This window comes from Abrus precatorius, unplaced genomic scaffold (genome assembly GCF_003935025.1).
Source record: "Abrus precatorius isolate BTA unplaced genomic scaffold, Abrus_2018 Scaffold3, whole genome shotgun sequence".
Taxonomy (NCBI): Eukaryota; Viridiplantae; Streptophyta; class Magnoliopsida; order Fabales; family Fabaceae; genus Abrus; species Abrus precatorius.
Genome location: NW_020874373.1, coordinates 24,052,884 through 24,075,679, shown reverse-complemented (window position 1 = coordinate 24,075,679; position 22,796 = coordinate 24,052,884). Strand labels below are relative to the sequence as shown.

Sequence of the window (22,796 nt, the reverse complement as noted above, 5' to 3'; positions counted from 1 at the left end):
ATTATTTGTAATTAATTTAATTTTAAAATTTATTGATAATAAACTATGAAAAAGAGTAATTCTAAGTTAATATAGTTCCAGTAATATTTTATTTGTCAAATAATAAACTTTTATTTATATAATAAGGATGAGTAAAGTTGAAGAGCTGATTAATAATAAGTTTATAAAATATAAAATTAACTCATTTAAATAGTTTAATTTAATTTAATTTTTTAAAATAAAAAAAATTTAAATAAATATTTAATAAATTAAATTAATTTAATTTACAAATAGTTGAAATTACGGTCTCCACTCCAAATTTTATAAAAAATGTTTTCTTAGAACATATGGACCTTCAAGCATAATTTAAATACACAAAATTAAATTCATATAAAAAATAAGTTATTTATGTAATACCTTATAAATTAAGAAAATATTTTATATTTTTTTTCATATATAGAATTATTAATTATTATTACAGTTATTTTTACGTTAAATATGTATGATATATATATATATATATATATATTAAAGTTAAAAATTTATTTTTAAAAAATATAAAAAATTTAATCTTTAAAATATTAAAATATTTATAATTATCAACTTAAAAGAATATATAATATTCTCTTGAGTATCGTATTAAGTAATTTAAAATTATTCTTATTTTTTAAAATAATATAAATATATAAATAAATAATATTATATTTAATATTATTTAAATAATTATCTTTTCAAAATAAAATATACATTTAAAAATATTTAAAATTGTTTTATAAATAATTAAATTAAATTAAATTATGTGATTACAAATTATATTTAATAATTTTATATAAAAAGATAGAATATTTTTATATTAGTGGAAGTTTAACTTTTCATTTAATTTATATGAAATAAGTTATAATTTTTTAATTTTATATCAGGTGTATGTTAAATGAAAAGTTCAAATCGAGTGTAAAAATATTTAGATTTATATTAGCGTGAAAAATTTCTTTTCTTTTATAAAATATAATTTTTATTAATTTAATTATTTATAAAATATTATATATATATATATAAACATTAAATAATTTTGAATTAATCTAAATTTATATAAACGTAATACATTATAAAAAATTTAATTTAAAAACTAATTATTTAATAAAAATTAAATATTTAAAAATTAATATTATTTATATTATTATAATTTAATTGTTGTACAATAATATTTTTAAAAATATTAAATTAATAAAATTAAACTCTATGATTTCCATAACTTTGCTTAAAAAAACATTTATTCATATATTTCTTTTATGTGTGTGTGACCCCACTTCAATTTTTCTGATGTATAACCGAGGGGAAGCTGAAACATGTTCCTCATGCAAAGCCCTTACTCATCATGTAAAATGCACGTGTCATCATTGAGCAACTCCACTTTGCTATAAAATACCACCTTCACACACACACACACCCACACACACCCCTACTTCTTACTACTCTGCTGTGTCATTTATTATCGCAAGGATCTTTGCATCTCCGAAACCCGAAATTCGCCCTCAACCATGACTACACAAGCGCAAGCACAAGCACAGGCACAACCACACCAGATCCAAGTCCACACAACAACACACCGTTACGAAACTGGCGTTACCCCACCGCGATATGAAGGCGGCGTCGCCCTACCGCGATATGAAGGTGGCGTCAACACTACCCTTTACCCTGAAGGTAAGGGTCCATCAACCTCTCAAGTCCTCGCCGTTATCGCCGGCCTTCCACTCGGCGGCACGCTCCTTATTCTGGCGGGACTTACTCTCGCTGGAACCCTCACTGGGCTGGCGGTGACCACCCCGCTTTTCATCCTCTGCAGCCCAGTTCTGGTTCCGGCCACTATCGTCATCGGTCTCGCCGTGGCGGGGTTTCTGACGTCGGGAGCTTGCGGGCTGACGGCGCTGTCCTCCTTCTCCTGGGTCTTGAATTACATAAGGCAGACGCAGGGGACGGTGCCTGAGCAATTGGAAGCGGCGAAGCAGAAGATGGCGGATGCAGCCGGTTACGTGGGGCAGAAGACAAAGGAGGTGGGGCAGAAGACCAAAGAGGTTGGGCAAGATATACAGAATAAGGCTCAGGATACAAAGAGAACAACAACAACGACGACAATATGAGTTTCGTATGTTATTTGTTGGATAATAAATCATGTACCTCTTGGCTTTGGACTTGTCAACATTTGTGTCTTCTGGTATTGTATGTAGGTTTGTGTAGTCGTGCGTTTTAGTCTGGCATCGTTTAAGTTGAGGGGACGTTGGCTCATGTCATCAAAAGGGGTACTACCACTGTTTTGTTGTAGATGGATGCTGGGAATGTGTTCTGTATTTGTTCACTTTCATTGTTGAATTCAATGTGAAAAATGTTTTAAGTTGGTTTTATGTAATCACTTTTTCATACACGGATCAAAATTTCATACGACACTTTAAGAACGAGTTTAAATACAAAACTTAATATTTTGTCAACTGGGAAGCAAAAATATCAAATATTGCAATTTACGTCAGTGAATAATATTTTTTGGTTTTAGCAAAAAGTATCCAAGAGATAGAATGGCATTTACATCAGAGAATAATACTCTCTGCTTTTCAAAAAGTTTTGAGAAAGTTATTTTATAAGTTATTTTATACTTTTTATTAAGTATTTATTATTGTTTGTATTTTGATAATGGATCTTTTTTATTTTTTTTTATTTGATATTATAAGAGATATTTGATATCGAGATTAAGTAAAAGTTTAGTATTTTTTCAGCGTAATTAAACATCGAATGGCAAAAACAACTTTCAATAGAAAAACACCTATAAGAAGCAATTATCTTTGAAGCACCTCACGTAAAAGAAGTGACATAAGAACACAATGGTTACGTTAGCTGGTTAAAACGTCTTCAACCCGTTTGAGGCCCGACGGGACTATTATATACAAAAAATATATCGGTTGAGCAAAAATATAGAAAAGAAAATTATGAAACCAATAAAGAACATTCAAGGTAGCTAAAACTTTAATTAAATTGCATTCAACGATGGAATTTACAATTGACAAGATCCTCCGTCCTCAATTTTTCATGAGATATAACCAAACTAGGAACCTTGACAAATTCACAACAAAATTGTAGCTGGGCTGTGGTAAAGGAAGAGCACATTGAGTTCAATGGATAGAGTTGAGCTCAAGCTTCAGCTTCAGTGCCACCATACTCGGTTCTCTGCTTTGAACTATTGTTTGGTATCCAAAACGTGAGAACACTTGAGGCTGCAGCGAACATGGCCCTGTGGGGGGCCCACTTCAAGCACGAAGGCACGCCAATATGGCTGCTCCAAGATGCCACCTGCAACAAGAAAACAGTCATATTTTTGGCTCATAAATTGATATATAGACAAGTTTTTATGATCGTGCGTTATTATTTTATAATGTTTTGAATGTATAAGACAAACACATCATGCAAGTAACTGTACACTAAAAGAAAGTAGGGAAGGGTTGCATGAACCCATTGTCAACAGCAAACACAATATAGGGAATTAATAAAACCTAATCTTTGTATTCAATGGTACGTATTCTTCACCAATGCCTAAACAAAACCCTAGATATGTGGCAAAAGAAAAACCTATAAAATAATTCGTTTGTATGGATCCAGATTGGCCTATAACGCAATCCGAATAAAAATGGGGTTTCACAAACTCAACGATGCATAAAGTGCACGTTAAATTATTCCAGTAAGACATCCATTAAAATGCCTACATCTATGAACTACAAATGAAAGTTCAGACATCTTTCTAATTTATGAGTATCTTTTTAGAATTAAATAAAAATTTATGGATAGCAGAATCATATAGTAGAAAATAGGGAATACCTCATTTTTCATCTCAATACTCCAAGCATGCAAGGTTCCGCCTCCTGAGCCTACATAAAATAATTAATATTTCATACTCATTATTACATGTAGGCCATGAAAAATGTTTGAGGGTAGAATAGAAGTAACTTTTCTTTCTTAGTGCAGGTGCGCAGTATCCATATCCAGAATCTACACTGCCTACATCTCATTTCATTATGGACAGTCCAATTGAGCTGAACAAATTTAATCAGCAAGAAAGGACATGACATTTGATAGTAACATGACATTCTCAATTTCAGATCTAATGTCCTATAGCTTGGCCAGTCATCTAGTGAGTATAATTATCAACTTGTGAATTGCATAATTTTATCAGCAGCATATTGCAGTCATGACAAAAAGCCAAAAGGCTGCTAGCCATATGGCAGAAAGCAAAGAAAACAAAAAGAGAGCTAATAGGTAAAGCACAACATTCACAATCACTGCTGTCAAATAGCAGCTATGGTGGTGCCCATGTGAACCGGATTAAGGTAGAACTGCAATTCACCATCAATGGCATTGTGATTTGACTGTTTGCAGTTAAAACTGCCATAACGTCACGGCAATTAATGGCAGTCTAGGCCTGTCCCAGACATTTCAAAATTTACTTTTTGGGTCTTTTTCTTAAAGGATTAAGTGGCTCTAGATCATGAATATAAATCACAGAAGCCTGTTCAAAAAATCCCATCATACCTCCTTTGCTCAAAACATGACAACGGCCAATCTTTCTTCCAACGTTACTCTGACTCTTTCTCTTACTGTTCCCTGTTCTCTATCTGTCTTCTATTTCAATTGTTTAAAATTTTTCAATTTCAATTTTCTGGCTGTTTCCCTTTTCTATTATCTAATTCGTTCAATTGTATTATTTCAAGGGATCGCATTGTTTTGTTTCAGTTTGACGTTTCAGTTTCAATTTAATTGCATATTCCACTTAAGTCCACCTTATATCCCATTTCCCACTTCAGTCAGCCCTTCCCTTTGTAAGCATTAATATAGAAAGTAAAATTTTGTTATTTTATATTGTGCAACACAAGTTAGTATTACAAAAACACAGTTATTTTTAAAAAATTACTTTAAATTAAAAGAACTTTTTGAATTTATACTTATTTTTACTTATAGGACTAAATATCAAAATGACAAGTGAAGCATCTTCAAATCCTTCTAGAGTTGATGCTAGGAATGACCACAGATGTAAATATTACCATCTAGCACAAGGGAATAACATCAATTGTTGTTTGCACAATTTCTAATAAGATCATGAACGGCAGAATTGACAGAGCAAAAGAACACTTGATGGGAAAGAAAGGCAGCATTGTAGCTTGTCCAACAACTTGCAAAGAGGTCAAAAGATGAACTGTGGGTATATTTGGAGGAAAGAAGAAGCAACTAAGCATTTCAACCTAACACCGCTAGTTGAAGGAAGTATGACTGAAAGAGCCCAATTGATCTCCTTTATGAGAAGACTTGAAACTACGATCGAAAAATAGGAAAAAGAGAAAATGAAGTATATCAAGCATTAGGAAGGCATGTAAAAAGGAGGCGACAAGAAAAGTTTATTAATAATTAATACATAGCACAATTTTGGTACCAAGCCAAGTTGTCTTTTAATATGGTGAAGTTGCAAAGCTTTCACGTCATGCTTTCAACCTTGTTGGAAGATTTGGACAAAATTTAAAACCTCCAACTTACCATGATATAATAGTTCCATTCCTTAATGAAGTGGAGAACACCTAAGTTAAGTTGAAGTGCCAAAAGGATCAATGGAGAATATTTGGATGCTCTCTTGTAAGGTCCCAAGAGTCAGGGAAGCCAGTCCAACTCAGTCATGGGCCCTGGGTGTGGAAGTCATATAGCTAAAAGAATAAAAGAGGGGCTGGAGCATCAGGGCAGAATGGGAAATACAAAAAAACAGTTACACCACATGTACTTTCTTTTTAGAGATGGGTCGAGGGAGAAGTCAGTTTTTAACTTTTTTGTATGTACAGGAATAAGATCCTAGCTCAGTGGATATTGCAGAATTCATGTCTATAGATTCTTCTTTCCTAATTCAGTTTCTTCCATTTACGTGGTTTCTGACATTTGGTCTGACCAGCCAGATCCGATTGTTGGAGTGTATGCCCAAGCACAAAACTGCTGATAGCACTGAAGGAGTTAGCTGATGGGCAAGTTAAAACACAAGCAGAAATACAATACTCTTTCCAACAATTTTTGGAGGAGATGCAACAGATGCATTTGTCACAAGGAACACCTCAAACTCTACATCATTTGAGTGGGTCAGCAAGAGTGGAAGTTAATAGAAAGGACTGCACCATTTGTGTTACAGGAAGTTAATGGAAAAGAAATAAAATGGATTGTGCCTGTCAACTCTTTCACCCAATGCATCAATGCCCTAAACGCCAACTAAAATTAATTAATCATTCTCGATGATAAGCAATTGGAAGGTGAAAATGAAGTGTTGGCAGTGGAAATGGGGGATAACAACCAAGTGAACTTGAGTTGTAACGTGAAAATGAAAGTCCCAAAACCATAAAGAAAAGAAGACATATCAAGGGAATACCTGTGGTAGTTTCCATTGACAGTGGGACCTCCCATAATTTTATTTCCATGAGTGGTGGATTTTTTAGGTTTAGTTATGGTCATTCAGCAACTACAAAAGTGAAATTGAGAGATGGAAATAGTAAATTAGTGCAGCATATTGCAAAGGAGTGTCGGTAGAGTTAAAGTTGAAATTAATCATTGACACCTATGTGTTTTTGACGTAGGGGCAGTGGATTTGATTTTGGGGATTGAGTAGCTAGCACCTTCAGAGTTACAACTTATTGGAAGAAATGCAAAGTTTGATTGTGACAGTAGAACGATTAAGTTGAAAAATGAGGGAAATCACAGTAGGAAGCAAGATTCCTAATTATGTTTTCTCAACCAGGAAATGAAAAAAGTAAATGGGATATGTGGCCTGGCATCCAAAAGGTTCATTGAAATAGAGACAGGAAGAATTGACCAAGGAGCAGGAAGCAACTTTGCAGTATGTCTTGCAGAAATTTTCAGAGGTATTCCTTGATCCTAAAGGCTTACCTCCTAAAAGACCTAAGGAGCATGTTATCAACTTGAGGCAAAAAGCAACCCCAGGGAATGTTAAACCATATCAATACCCACATTATCAAAAGGAAGAAATAGAGAAACAAGTGGATGAATTGCTGCAAACAGAAGTGATTAGGCCAAGCTCAAGTGCTTATACCAGCCCTTTGAGGAGGATGTGTGTTGATTATAGGGCACTTCATAAAGCTACAATACCTAACAAGTATCCCATACTGATTATAGATGAGTTACTTGATGAATTGAATGGATCTCCTTATTTTTCTAAGTTAAATTTAAAATCTGGATTCCAAATTCAAGAGAAAAAAATCATTCCTGAAACAGCCTAACACATAATGGCCACTTTGAATATCTTGTGATGCCTCTGGGTTTAATGAATGCACCAGCAACATTTCAATATTTGATGAATGATGTGTTTCGACATTGTTTAAGGTAAGTATGTGTTAGTATCATTTGATGACAGTTTGGTATGTAGCAGAGATTGGAAAATCTCATATACAGCACTTAGAGCATGTGCAGAATTGTTTGAAGAAATATAGGCTAATGACTAAAAAGAAATGTCATTTTGGCAAGAGTCCAATGGAGTATTTAGGACATGTAATTTCTGGAAAAGAAGTGGCTATGGATGCTGAAAAAGTAAGAGGAGTTCTGGAATGACCAATCCTCAAAACCAGAAAAGGGGTGAGAAGTTTTCTTGGGTTAATATATTATTAGAGAAAATTCATTAAAGATTATGACAAAATTGCAAAACCCTTAATAGATTATACAAAGAAGGGAGGATTTCATTGGGGTAAACAAGCCCAAGAAACTTTTGATATACTAAGGCTTTGTTTGGGAGTTTGGGGTTAGAGGGAAGAGAACAGTTTGAGAGGTAATGGAGAAGGGAAGAGAGAGAGAGAAGGAGGATTAACAGAAATCCCCTAATTTAGGAGAACATAAAAAAATAAGCTTATGGGAGATTTGAAGGGTTTATAAAAAATTCCTCTTCACATTTTAAAACTTTCAAACAAGGGTTACCATAAAATAAATTTTCCCCTTCCATCCCTTCCCCTCCTAAAATAAACTCTCAAACAAAGTTTAAAGAAAATTATATTAGAGGCTTCGGTTTGGAGGTTACCAGATTCTACCAAAGAATTTGTGATTGAATGTGATGCTGGTAAGGGGTTGGGGACTATTTTGTTGCCAGAAGGCCAACCTCTGAACTACTTTGGTAAAGCTCTTTCGAAAAGGAATTTGGCAAAATCCGCCTACCACAAAGAACTTATGGCATTAGCAATGTCAATTCAGCATTGGAGGCCTTATCTTTTGGGGAGGCATTTTAAAGTGTTCTCTGATCAAAGGAGTTTAAAGCAATTGTTGGAGCAAATAATTTCTTCCCCTGATCAACAATGTTGGTTCACTAAGTTATTGGAGTTTGACTGTGAGGTTATCTTTAAGCCCAGCCCTCAAAATAAAATGATAAGAACCTTGGGAAAACCACATCACAAAAGTTAGCCGATGTAGTTGGAGAGCTCAAGGCTTTACAAACCCCACATTAGAATCTCATACTTCCAATGTGAGACTGAAGTCTCATACATTGCAATTAGAATCCTAACATCTGAGCATGCTCTGCAGCCCTGCTGCTCATGCAGGCTGACTATGAACTAGCCCAGGTGAACATTGTAATACCAATGTCACCACCCATGCTGCTCGTTTGCAGCTAAGAGACAAAACGGAAGGCTTTGATTCCAATTGATAAGAACCTTGGGAGAACTATATCACAAAAGTTAGCCATTGTAGTTGGGGAGCCCAAGACATTAGAAACCCCACATTAGAATCTCATTCTTCCAATGTGGTGCTCAAGTCCCATACATTGCAATTAGGATCATATCCAGTGTTGTTAAATGGCAGCCATGGCGACACCATAGCAGAATTCAGTGGCAGTTTTTAGCCCCGCCGTTACCGCGTTAAGAGTTTTTTGGCATTTTTCCATGGCGGCCGTTACTGCATTTTTGCAGTAAAGTTTGAGTTGGGCCACAGACTCGACCCAGTCCAAAGAGAAAATCTGAGCCCAAACCCTAAATCACATATTTTCTTCCTTTATTTTCTTCATCACTATTGTACCGTTGTGGAGTGGCATTGGCCACGGGATGCTTGCTGTGGTGAAGTATTTCTTTATTCGCAGAGGTTAAGCCCTATTTGTAGACAATGTCTTGGTGTGGGTGTGCACTTTTAAAGTGTGATGGAGAAAGAGAGCGAAAGTCCAATCTTGCCCTTGCTATAGTGTTGTTTAGGGTTTTTTTTAAGGGCAAAATGGACTTTTTCCACTTAATATTTTTTCCTTCTCTTCCTACGCGGTAAATTTTTTAAAGGGTAAAAATTTGATTCTCTCTGCTGTTTTTCTTCCTTCTTCTCTAAACCCAACTTCTCCTTCATCTCCTTCACCATTTTTGCCAGAGAAGACATCCTTTCTGGCTGTTTTCCGGCAACTGTGAGTGGAAGGCCCTATTTTTCAACATCCATTTTCCATTTTGCTTCTCTGGGCTCTATCCTCTTTCTTAGTTTTTGCCTCTCCCATTCTGTTTTACTCCCCCATTTTTTTCGTTTTTCCTTATTATTTTGTTTTGGATTCTATTTTTCTGTTTTCACTTTCAAGTTTCCTTCTCCATGTTTATTTTTAATTCTCTACTTTTCTGTTATAACTTCAGCTTTTTTCACTATTTTACAACCATTTTATTCTTTTTTTCTCAAAACCTTCCGTCTTTTATATGTAGTTAGTTTTCTAATTTCATATCACATTTTAATATATATATATATATATATAAAAAAAAAATTTATTATGACTGCCATACTTCCACCATGGCATCCACCATAATTTTATGTCATTTTTTTTGCTTTCCGCCATGACCCACCATCCTCCATTGATAACATTGATCATAACATAAAACTGCCGATGCTTTGTCTAAATGCAATGAAGAAGTGGAGTTACAAGTTCTGGTTTCTACACCAAAATGTTTAGATCAAGTATGGTGCAGGAAGAAATTCAACATGATTCTTACCTACAAGGAATTATTTTACATTTACTGCAGGACACTTCTTCCAGATCTGGTTTCTCTTTACTGCATGTTGTTCTTTTTTATTATGACAGATTAATTATTTCTGCAAATTCTAAATGGATTCCAATTCTACTCCAAGAATTTCACTGTATGCTTACAGGAAGACATTCAGAATATTATAGGACTTAGAGTGTTGGCTGAAAATCTTTATTGGTGTGGCAAGAAGAGAAGAGAGTGGGATTTTGAACAGGAATGTGATGTTTGTCAGAGGCAAAAGTACCAGACAAAATCTGCAGCTGGGTTGTTGCAGCTGTTAGTTATTCCGAAGCATGTTAGGGAACACTTAAGCACTGATTTTGTTTCTGCACTTCCAAAATCAAAAGGGTATGGGTATATGATATTGTCTTGGTAGTAGTTGATAGACTTTTTCTACATATACCCATTTTCTTCCACTCAGACATCCATTTACAGCTAAAGCAGTTAAAAATTTATCTACTAAGGAGATTGTTAAGTTACATGGTATTCTTAAATCAATTATTAATGACCGAGATCCCCTTTTTCTCAGTCATTTTTGGACCCAACTTTTCAAATTACAGGGTACCAAACTCAGAATGAGTTATTCTTATCATCCCGAAATTGATGGGCAGACCAAAATTGTAAAGAAGTGTTTGGAGGTATTTCTGTTTGGAGCAGCCTAAGAATTGATGTAATTGGTTATATTAGGCAGAGTGATGGTATAATACCACTTTTCATGTCACTACAAGATTAACTTCTTTTCAAGTAGTGTATGGAAGGAAACCTCCCATACTTGTGCAATACATGAGTGGCAAAGCTAAAGTGGAGTCTGTGGAACAGGAGCTTTGTCATAGGGATGAAGCAATTTGACAGCTGAGGTATCATTTACAAAGAGCTTAAGGACACATTAAAAGGTTTGCAGATAGGAAGTGGATTGTTTTCAATCTTTTGAAGGAGATTGGGACTTTCTCAAATTATGACCCTATAGGGACCACTTACTTCCAAGAACCTTATCCAAATTTCAAGCTTGAGGACAAGCTCAAAGCCGGGTGGGGTAGAGATGATGTGGACACATTTGTGGATCAGCAATATCAAAAAGGAAGACAGCACAGCAGATGCAGCACCACTTTCCTTTATTTACAAAATATCCTTACTTTATTTAGTATTTGTTTTCATTTAATTGATAATCATTTAGGGTTTGTTTGCTTTATTAGATACAATCATTTATTATCATGATTTAGGATTTATTTCTTTTTTAATTGCTACAGAACCATATCAGCTAGAGATTTCTCCATTGTATTAACAGTCTATAAAAAACTGACAATATTCAATAAAGGACATACAAATATATTCAGAATTCATTACCTCCAAAGAGGCTCTATCAAGGACGAGTCTATTCTCTAAATTCCATACAAACTATACGTCACAAGTTTCTTCCACATCTAGGCCTGTGACTAGGTCCTACGTGATGGTTCATAACACTCAAGCCCACAAACACTAAGTCTAATAATCCTAATAATTTAACCAAAATGTATAATAGAAATTAAACACACTTCCAGCCTATTTTTGGGCATATTTGCTGGTAAATATAACCAGGAAGTGAGATGCAACGTAAAGAAAACTTTTAAAATGCTAAATGTAAAGAGATTAAATGTGTGATACCTGCCACCACATACTTCCCATCTGGGGTAAATGTAGCCTCTATTGTCATACCAGGAGATGGTTCCAAACTAAACCCACAACGCTGCACAAGTTAGAGAACTATCAGCTTCTGCATACTTCGAACAAATTAATTGCATAAGGAAATGTAAAGCAAAAGTTTCAATTATCAATGAAATTAACCTTCTCTCCTCCATATGCATCAAGAACATAGATATTGTTATTTGTAGTAGTCAGAAGCATTGATTTGCCATCATTGCTGAATTTGATATCACAAACTTCAGCTGTGTCACCACCAACTAGAAAGGTGTCAAATGGACCCTACACCAGCATGGGCAATGTGAAAGTTGTGAAATTATGAAAAGCATAGCAAAGGCTACAGACTGGTTACAAATACAAACCTTGTCATAAGAACGAGAATCAAATAATTTAATAGCTCCCCCTTCCATTGCTACAGCAAAAACAAGGCCTTGTTGGTCATAGGCAACAGCAGGTCTACCACGTAAACGTAAGATGCCCTGAAAACTATAATAGTAAGCATAAATCATACTTGTCTCTTCCTTAACTTATCCTAGATGCATTCTGCAAATATAAATCTTTTGAAGTTCAACCATGGGTTTAATTGCAGTTGGAGTCACGGTTGCACTGTGGCTGTTGCAGGCAACAGCAGTAGATGCAATTAACAATCACAACCTGACATGTGATTGTAGCACATGCTTCAACCAAGCTACTGTAACTGCATCACGTGATGTAGTATGCAGTTTAAAACCTTGAGTTCAACTATAATAAAATGTTATTGTAGTAATTTAGTTCCAAAAGAAGCAGATGTAGAAATAGTCGTGTGTTATGCATATATTGTACTTAGTAATCCTAGTGCTAGACTGTATGATATAGTCTCTCCACCAATATTATCAAGAATCTAAACATCCTTTTAATTGGCCTTCAGAAGTTACATAAATACATTAAATAACCTTCCACCCTCCCCCAAAAATTAAAAAAGAAAACTGAAAATTACCAACCTGGCAAGCATTTACTCGAAGATCCCATATCCTGACACTGTGATCTAGAGAACCAGACATGAAGCTATCATTGATTGGAGACATGCAGAGAGAAACAACTCTATAAAACAAGTCAGAGAAAAGAAATCAGCAATACAATCATGTATAGCAAAGGAATTGCCATGCTCAGAATCACTGACAAATTATTATTCTAATCGCATATATGAAAATAATCTATCAAGTAGCTCTTAATAGGGTTTAAGAAAGGGTGCAGCAAAGGAGTTTACTATACAAACATCAATTAACTGTAGAAAAGGAGATGCACAAGAAAGTAGAAAAGATAAACAAATAACAAAGTAAGTATTCACCCAAAAGTTGAAATAAGACTTAATAGTCCTCTTTAATGTAGGGAAAATTATTATAATCTTAGGAGGAAGAAATACTTATAACCAAGTCAAATTTTACAGTAACAGTTAATTATAAATAGTGATCTTAGTCCTACTATCAGAGACCAAAGATGCCTCAAAAAAAAAAACAAGGAAATGATACAATAATAAGAAATAAGAATTGTTTGTTGAGTATACAATAACTAAGCAAAAGCACCTAGTTTTTCCTTCGGTAAGGTCAAAAAATTCATTAATAAAAAAAAGTTCAAACCTAACCTCTGTTTATGCCCTTTGAAGTATCGGAGGCAGCGGTTATCATACATTGATAAATACCGTAATGATTCTGGGACACAAGGAATAAGAAGTCAATAATTGTAATCATAATTTATAGCCACAGACTCCTGTAAATTACATCATATCAAATTGCATAAAGAGAAGCTCACCTCCAGTAGACTCCAAATTGTACCTTGAAGAGCATATAACAGAGCTTGGATGATGAGTAAAACATATACAATCAGTACCATGTTTTTTATGATAAGTGGTCTTCAACAACCTGGTATTCATGGCAAAAATGCATAAAAAAATTATTTATCTATGAAGCAGTAAGTAAATCTTATAAAATTTATTGTTTATTTGACAAACCATTCCCAACCAAAAAAAAGATCTTGGTTTAATTAATGGTGGACAAAAATTTGTTATAATCAACCAAATAGGCTTCTGCAGTAAAATAAATTTCCTCTCTGGATATAGGAAAACAAACTTAAGAACTTAAATGACAGTTTAGTATTTGGAGTTCATAATTTGAGTTTTTAGAGCTTTTACTTTCTTTCTAATTTCTTAATCTCAGGAATTTTCATCATAATAAGGTATGCAACTCTCAAGCTAGAAGTGATGAATGAGATTGATCTTGAAAGAGTTTGAGGTTCATCAGACATCTAGAATCATCCAGGCTAACATCCTAACTCTGATCTATAGAACACATCAGTTAATAAAACATGACAAACACAAATATAAATTATCAAACAGTAACTTAACACAAAATCAAGGGCAGAAAGCACCCACCATAATTTAAGGCATATGCACAATCACACTACACATAAGCATATTATGAAGCTAAGGGCTCTCAAACGACTCAAATATCAAAACAAAGACAAATATAAGCATTTAGTTTCCACAACTTATCACAAACAACTTCATTACGGATAAATATTTCAAAGCAGAAATTCACTTCTTTCTTGTAACAGTAAACTCACTTAGCATTAGCAATGTCATAGAGTCGCACTGAATCATCCTCACTAGCCGTGACAAGCAAATCATCCTTACGATGGAAATCGAGTGAATGTATCTTCCCACTCTGAAAATTCCAAAGTAATTAAATCACACATTTGCAATGAATGAAGCCATCATTCCAATGCCAAGAACAAGATCAAAGGCAAAATAACTTCCCCCAAAATAGAAGAAACCGATCTAAGGCGACGAAGGTATTGTTTGTCCTATTCTAAAGGACAAAACTTAGGCACAGTATCATAAGTGCTTTGGATGTTGTTCTCCAATAAAGATTGAAGTTGCAGCTCAATAATGAATGTTTATCTTTAATGCTTACTCTTATTGCATAGATTACCGAGATAAAACCCCAATTTTGAGCAGAGAATAGCATGAAAATACAAATAGTACTGTGCTTAAGGTTTCTCCTATTCCAAATCGCTTGCACTTCAAAATAATAAAAAATACAATACTGATTTTCTTTTTTGAAAAAGAAAAAGGAGCAAAAGAATCACAATAATTTGGTCGGAAAGGGCAACTGCAACAGGTTCAAATAAAATATTTTCTGATATTAATGCTCTTAGAAGTGATTGTTTGTGTGTGATGGATGTTTGTAAAAAAAAGTAGTGAAATAAAAGGAAAAAGATGAAATTGAAGGGCTTCAAGAAGAGTTACGAAATCCGAGAAAACTGCTCCTATGGACATGCTGCGAACCAAATCGTCATCAAGCTCTGAAAACGACGTCGTCATCTTCGGCGACCAAAGAGAGGGGATTGAATGGAGGGAGTAGCAGAAGGAGAAGCAGCAAACAAGACAATGGTTTCCGTTTTCCTTTCACTGCTCTTTTTATTCACCTGTGGGACAGGTTCGAATATTCATCTCTTTATTTATTATTTGGTATTTATCTATTTTATTCCCCATTCGATTTTTGAAATTTATCCATGATTGGTTGACAAATTTTTACCTTTTTTTATTTTATGTTTTTATTTAAAAATAAATAAATCTCATATTTGTTATCCAGTATCCACAGTCTATTCTCTATTGCATGCCTTGTAAAAACAGTACCCATGTAAATATTAAGAATATGCATGTATCTTTGTAAACATAATTTTTTAAAATGTTTTTTCTATTAACTATTTGTATTTGAATAGTTTAAATATATCTTTTTGACAAAGATATTGTTCAAATTTTTTAATAAAATTTTCATCTTTATCTATGAATATTAATTACTATTACAATTACTTTTATTATTCAGAATCACTTTAATATTTTTAAACTCTCCTTTTATTTAGATATGGCGCTTTAAGCTGTCTTTTAATTGTATTTTATTTTTTAATGTTTCTGCCATTTAACATAGTATCTTGATTTATACATTAATTCTTTCATTTTTATTTTCTTTCTAGTGTTAAATATTAATATGTAAAATTTTATAGAACCAATCATATTTTTTCCTTTTTCATTATCTTTAAATAAGATTTTGATTTTTTTATACATATATTTTCTCCAAACAAATTAATCATTTTGTATTTTATTATTTTTAGCTTTTTAATACAATCACTTTTTCAAATGAACTAATTAAATTTTTTTTTTGTCTTTCTTATTTCATTTTCTCTATCATTACTTACCTTTCAACCTTTTAAATTTGCCTCACATAAAATAGTTTAAATAAAATACATGGACAAGAAACAATAAATTTAAAATAGATAAATTTTACGATGCATCTGTATTTAAAGAGATATTGATGTACTGCTTATAAGAATTAATAAATAATAAATATATGTATTTATAAAACATAATTTATGAGTGATACAGAATTAATGATATAATTTATTATTTAAGATTTTTTTTAAGTTTTAATTGTTTGTGCACTTAAAAAAGTAAAAATAAGTTATTTTTTAAAAAAGTATTTAACGTTATATTTTTCTTCAATATCAATCATTAATAATTATATTTATATATACAATAACAATATATTTACTATATTTAAACGATTAAAAAAATATTTAAGATATTTAACTTACATTAATTTTAGTAAATATATATGTGCATGTACAAGTATATTTATATATTTTTATTAGTTAATTTAATAAAATATTGTAATTTAGATAAAAATATTTATTAATTAAATAAATATCAAAAAATTATTTTTAATACATTAAAAATAAAAAATATTTGATTAAAAAGTATATATATATATATATATATATATATATATATATATATATGTTTCAATGTGAAAGAAAAATTTTAAAAAAAAGTAAGAAACTCATATTAACTTTTAAAACAAATAATATATATATATATATATTAAAATTAAATATAATAGTCTAAATTAATTTAGATTTAAAATATTTTATTTTATTTACGTATTTAATTATTATGATATAAATATTAAATATATAAATCAAACAGATGCGACAAGATTTTAATAATAAATCATATTTATTTTTTAAATAAATTATCATTTTATTGTTATGATGTTTAATAATATTTAATTTATTTTAATTAATTTTTTAATTTAAAAATTTGAATTTATAATCATCACTATAACAATTAATAATAAAGAAAATGTTACAACAAAACCATCAAACATTAACTATTATTAATTTTTTAAATTTTAAAAATTTAAATTTATCATCATAATTATAAAATAAAACATTGTCTACATTATTAGTTATACATAATTATGATATATTAATTTTTATTTATTTTTTTTTAAAATATTAAAATTATAGAAGAAGAGGGAAAAAAATAAAGTAGTTAATAAAAATTTCAATTAAGAATTAGATAAAAACTATATAAGATTCCACTACATTATTTATCTTTTTGGAGAATATCAGTGGGTGTCATCAAGGAAGTAGTGAAAATTCAACGTTGGTTTCTTTAGAATGGCGTGAAGGAATCATCAAAAATAGCTTGGATTAAATGGAAAAAAATATGCATGACAAAGAATGAAGGCGGTTTAGGGGTGAGAAATGTAGAATGGTTTAATTGAAACTTGTTGGGTAAATGGGTTTAGAGAAGATTGGAGTTTCCAAACTTATTGTGCTTTAATGTGCTACGAGCATGGTATGGATTATGTAATGATATATTGGCTTCTTTAGAGTAACTTACAATGCTTCAAATTTGTGGAAGGATGTGGTATGGATTTCTAAGTAAGCCAATAGGTGAATAAATTCTAACGTCACACGAGTTCTTAATGATGGTTGTTTCTTTAGTTTTTGAAGTGATAAATGGGTGAAAAATATTACGTTGACGAGGTCATACCTAATGTTATTTTCTACAGCAATTAATAAGGAAGCACAAGTGGTGGATAATGGATGATTTGAGATGGGCCAATGGGTATGGAAAATTACATGAAGAAGACAATTGTTTGCATGGGAAAAGGATTTACAACAGTAGTTGTAGGAGACTATGGAAGGTAAGAGACCGAAAAAAAATGTGAATGACATGTTAATGTAGAAGTGTGATGGTAATAAAGACTATAATGTTCAATTTGTTTATCGCTACATTCATAATTACTTCATTGCACATAACAGTTTGGAGTTGTGTCTAGTGCAGGCATTACAAAATTTGAAAGGTCAATACACCAAGAAAAGTAGTGGTATTCATATGGCGTCTGATACTTAATGCAATTCCACTACGAAAAAAATTTAACCAAACACGAATTGACAATTTCTTCAGAAACTTATGGGTTTTGTGATATCAAAGATGATGAGGTACTACACTTTTTTTGGCATGGCAATATGAGATTGTGGTACATAATGTTCGAATAATTTGGTGTCAATATATGCTTACCTAAAAATTTGTATGAAACATTACTGAGTATATATGGAATTTGATGTGGGAAAAAGAAATAGAAGAAAGTTGTAATGATGTATTTTGCAGTAGTATAGATAATTTGGCTTCAAAGTAATAATATTATCTTCGATAACGGTGCTAAATATTAGTAAAATGTTTGATTATATTAAATATCATTCTTAGAAGTGGCTTATGGTAAGACTTTGAGAAGTTCAATTGTGTATATGAATTAGATTAATAATCCTTTGACATATATTATTAATTCTCTTTAAAGATGTAATGACTTAGTGTATCCCTTATACGCATATTTTACCTTTAATAAAATGTTTATGTTTAAAAAAAATTATAAAAGAAGAATGATTTTATTTAATATAAAAAATTATTCTTTATATCAATTAAAATGATAACATGTTGATATAATATAAAATTTATAAGCGACATATAAAATATAGACAAATATTATATTAAAAAAGTAAATACTAAAATGATAATATATATAAAGTAATAATAATATATATAATAAAATAATTAAATATTTTGATAAAAAAATAGAGATATTTGTCACATTTTATTTTTTAAATTCTATAAAATTTTAAAAGTATTAGTATAATAATATAATAAAAATGGTTTAATTTTTTAAATTTTTTACTATTGTCTTTTATTTAGCATTGTTTGCTTTATTTTTTTCAAGTTATAAAGTAAAAAAATATAAAATATAAATTATTGTATGATTAAAAATTTTAAAAATATATTATAAATTTATATACATTAATTTCTTCAATTTTTTTTTGAAAATTTTAGTGTTTCTACCGTTATTATATATTCTTAAAATTATCGAGAGAAAACGAACACTGTTTATCAATAAAATAATCAGTCCATGGTTTTTATTTTGCATTATCAACAAGATATAAACACTTCCACTGTATCTAATGTTTGGTAATCACACAGTATATTCTAATCAATTTATAGCCAACATGTATTTGTACTTTTATCGATCCTCTACCTCTTTTCAGTTAGATGGGCTCTTCAATTAAAATTTTTCAAACTGCTAAACTGATAAAAAAATTGAAAACCAATCAAACTAAAAATAAAGTCATATTTTATATTATAGTTCAGTTTTCAGATCCCATTCTTAAAATTGATATGAACTGCATTTAAGATAAATTTATATTATTTTTACTGTATTTTCATATAAAAATTATTTTTTCACTCAATTTTATCATAACATTATATAAATATATAGGGCTTTACTTTTATTCACTTTAGATTTTTATTTTTCTCTATTAAATATATTTTCTCTTTTTCTCTGTCAATAATGTTATCTTTTTAATCATTATTTTTTTTCTTCATTTTTTTATTTCTTTAACAAACTCATTTCAATTATTTTAGCTATTACTAACTCTAAAGTAAAAAATAAATTAAAAATTATATAATAATAAATAAAATTTTGAAAAATAAAATAATTTAATAATAAATGAAAATCAATTCAATCAGAACCAATATTTTGCAGTTCAATTTGATTGAATTTTCAAATCATATTTAATCTAAACCAAAAACTACATGTTAATTTTTATATGTGATTCAAATGAATTTTTTAGTATAATCGGAATCAAACAGAACCACAAACACTCCTGTACAAAGTGACAACCGGGCCAAGCAACTACTAAGGATTGGGGAAAGAATGAGAAGAAAATTTATCAGAAACTATAAAATGGTAGAAGGATAACAAGCAAATAATAAATAACAAAAACCAAACCTTAGCCAAGCGACATAGATGCTAAAACAAAAGAACAACAGCGCATGGCCATGGAAAATTATACAAGCAACCATGCTAAATCAAAATTACACCAATATAAATTGGTCCAGTAGATGTTTTGGAGTGAACCGGTGGGTGGTTTTGGGGGAGAGAGGGGGGGGGGGTGTTACGAAATTCTCCCCAACAATATATTGATTTATACTAGTTCAAGGGAACTTTTAGTTTAAATTCCCAGTAAGATGTTAAGAAGTAAAAACCTAGCTTAAAACGTCTTAATAAATTCCAACCACACACTTTTCGCAGAAATACAAGTTTCTATCCATCATCATTTATAAAATGTCACAAAATACAACTAACCGTATAGGTTCAGGGCTATCAAACTATTATTCTGGAATTCTTAAAATCTGCACGTACCCACTTCTTAAAATCTTAACAGTCCATTTTATTAAAATGCATCCATTGTTTATAAACTGCAAGTGCTTTCAAGCAAACAAACCCCCATTTCTGAGTGTGCTCCAGGCCTTGATGGAAGTGAGAGATCTCAGCAGCTTATGCTGTCAGCAGGTGGGTTGGATAACTAGAAGAGTGCCTCTACGAGTTTCCTTCTTTGGAAGAAACCATATTTTCAATTCTACCTAACATTTTCTTTTTGAAAAAAATAGACAACCAAAAGGTAAAAGAAGAAGAAATTGTATGTATGGACTACAGGAGAATGGGTGGAAGCTGGAAACCACACTGACAAAAGTTCCGTGAAAGCCTAATGCTGCCAATACATCAACTAGGCAATGGAAATGAAAAACAAAAGAATGCGGCGACTGCCTATCCATTTTCATTGCGTATCAATTTTCTTTCACCATCCACGAGGCTTATCTGAAAAATAACCAAAAGAAAAAAAGTGAACTATTTGATGCAGGAGCTGCTTTCTCTACAATTTTTAAAACACCAGATGCACCCTATCCTTTCCCACACAAAACAGATGTTTATGGGTCACTATAAATCTTGTGATATATGATAAAGGTCATCCAATCTTTTGGGTGCACACTCATCTTCAGGGAGAACAAGCACATCATGAAACAATGTGGGAGTTAAAATAATCATTCACCAGATCAATCATTTACAATCCACCCGAATTTAATAACCATAAAGTTCGAAGCTAAATAAATGAGCAACATGTGACAGCTCCAAACCCCATCACCAAACAAAAGGTCAAAGTGAAGAAATACCTTCTGAGCTTAGGCTCCAGAAAAATCAAAGTTGTTCCATGAGCTATCCCAGTTCTCAGTTAAGCCTTAACTTCCACTTGCCTAGGTCCACTGCGTTCTGCAACCATAAAGTCAATTCCTTGTTCCGTCCCAACATCTGACCTAGACACATTGCCCTTATTCAGATACAACGGGTTTGACGTCAATATCCGCAACCCAGAAGCGCCGTTAATCTCCAATACCTCAGGTAAACCACCACCACACCCTTTAGACATGCCCACGTCGATCCGAATCGCCCTATCATCACAAACGCCGTTAATCCCAGTGGTCTGAATGGTGTGCCCCATCACCATCCTCTTCACCCCAGGAACCGTTGACAAAACATGCTCCAGCGCCGAACAATCACAATTCTGCTCAACCTCATGCGAGAATTTCCTCAACCAAACGACAGCGTCTCGTCCCTGACAATAAGACGGCGAAAACCGACCCATCGAACCGTTAATCCAATCCCTAACTTCCTTGTTAATCTTTTCTAAACCATACGAAACGTGGTGCGGCAACAACCCACCGTGGACGAAAAGCGAGTCGCCAACGACCAAAACGGTGACGTTCTGCGTCAGGAACCTCCTCGAAATTGGGCCGTTGGGCCGCAACGCTGCTACCCGGGCCCTAAGCCCGTCAAGAAACTCTTTCCTCACGCCGCGAAAGGACATGGGAACCCCTTCCAAAGGATCTTTCGGCGTTTCCAAACCGTGGCAGAGACTCCTCATTTTGTTCCCAATTCGGAACCATTCACCCCAAACCCTAAATTCCTCGACACCGGATTCCGTCGCGTACCGGAAATCGCCCTCAACGTTCATGATCTCATGGTTTCCGTTCATAGTAATGATTCTGCCACCGCTACGCGCCGCCTCGCGCTTAAGCTTCTCGAGGAAGTAGAGTATTTTCAGCTCTTCGCCGCCGCGGTCGAGGACGTCGCCGATCTGCACCACGGTGGCGGAGCCTCCAACGTAGCGGTCGGCGGCGTCGATCAGGCCAGCAATGCGCAGAGCCTCCTTGGATTTCTCGAGATCGCCGTGTAGGTCACCGACGGCGACCAAGCGGCGAGGCGAGGGAAGCCGCGTAGGAAGAGGCGGCGGTGACGGCGGCGGCGGGAGGAGGAAGAGACCGCTGACTGAGAAGTCAACGAAGGTTTCAACGAAAGATGATAGGAGACTGGGAACATTTTTGCAGAATGAGGTTGAGGTCTCTTCACGTTCCATTACGATTCGGTTTAATGCACCCTTACAAACTTTTGCTTTGCTAACAGATGATTGCGTTTGCGTGTGTGTTTTTGTCACTCTGCAATTGCTAGCAGCAATGCCTAACGCCGTCATAAATTATTTTATGCCATAGGGAATCAATGGTTAAAGTGTGAGGAGAGAAATTGCTCCCGCTTACGTCATTTCCTTCCTTCCATGGCTAGCGTACGGAAATCTTTTCGCATTTTTGTCTCTCTCTCCTTCTCGCTTGGAAAGATTAAATGAACCAAACTTTTGGGTCATTTTTGTTCTTCGTAAATTATTATATAAATAAAATTAGTCTTTTATTTTTATTCTTTTTGTAAAATACGTATGGAATTATTTACGCTAGCCTGACTTTCTCAATAAAAATATTGTATTTTTAAATTGTTTACAATTGTTTTTTAAATGTACATGTTTAGCGAGTAATATTTGATGTGGACTCTGAATCGC

At 32.8% G+C, this 22,796-nt stretch overlaps 3 protein-coding genes across 5 annotated transcripts; 1 reads left to right on the top strand and 2 right to left on the bottom strand.

The window, feature by feature from the left end:
* The first annotated feature begins 1,459 nt into the window (after positions 1 to 1,459).
* On the top strand, positions 1,460 to 2,117 carry LOC113862361 (P24 oleosin-like). The gene has a single exon (XM_027495452.1). It carries the CDS (start codon positions 1,518 to 1,520, stop codon positions 2,115 to 2,117), a length of 600 nt encoding a protein of 199 aa, XP_027351253.1. The 5' UTR covers positions 1,460 to 1,517.
* Positions 2,118 to 2,814: 697 nt separating this feature from the next.
* On the bottom strand, positions 2,815 to 15,189 carry LOC113861798 (protein ANTHESIS POMOTING FACTOR 1). Its single transcript, XM_027494827.1, has 10 exons — positions 14,980 to 15,189; positions 14,295 to 14,395; positions 13,485 to 13,594; positions 13,318 to 13,384; positions 12,677 to 12,776; positions 12,059 to 12,175; positions 11,841 to 11,978; positions 11,661 to 11,742; positions 3,838 to 3,887; positions 2,815 to 3,315 (listed from the first exon to the last, which is right to left on the bottom strand). The coding sequence occupies exons 1-10, from the start codon at positions 15,052 to 15,054 to the stop codon at positions 3,157 to 3,159; spliced, it is 999 nt and encodes a 332-aa protein (XP_027350628.1). The 5' UTR covers positions 15,055 to 15,189; the 3' UTR covers positions 2,815 to 3,156.
* On the bottom strand, positions 13,532 to 22,551 carry LOC113861797 (shewanella-like protein phosphatase 2). Of its 3 annotated transcripts, none has more exons than XR_003504341.1 (2): positions 21,085 to 22,377; positions 13,532 to 13,594 (listed from the first exon to the last, which is right to left on the bottom strand). XR_003504341.1 is itself a non-coding variant. In XM_027494826.1 (1 exon), exon 1 carries the CDS (start codon positions 22,437 to 22,439, stop codon positions 21,144 to 21,146), a length of 1,296 nt encoding a protein of 431 aa, XP_027350627.1. In that variant the 5' UTR covers positions 22,440 to 22,551; the 3' UTR covers positions 20,167 to 21,143. The 3 variants fall into 3 exon arrangements, 1 of the variants encoding a protein (XP_027350627.1); XR_003504342.1 differs by lacking the exon at positions 13,532 to 13,594 and adding an exon at positions 20,162 to 20,731 and having other exon boundaries at positions 21,085 to 22,415; XM_027494826.1 differs by lacking the exon at positions 13,532 to 13,594 and having other exon boundaries at positions 20,167 to 22,551.
* Between the last annotated feature and the right edge of the window lie 245 nt (positions 22,552 to 22,796).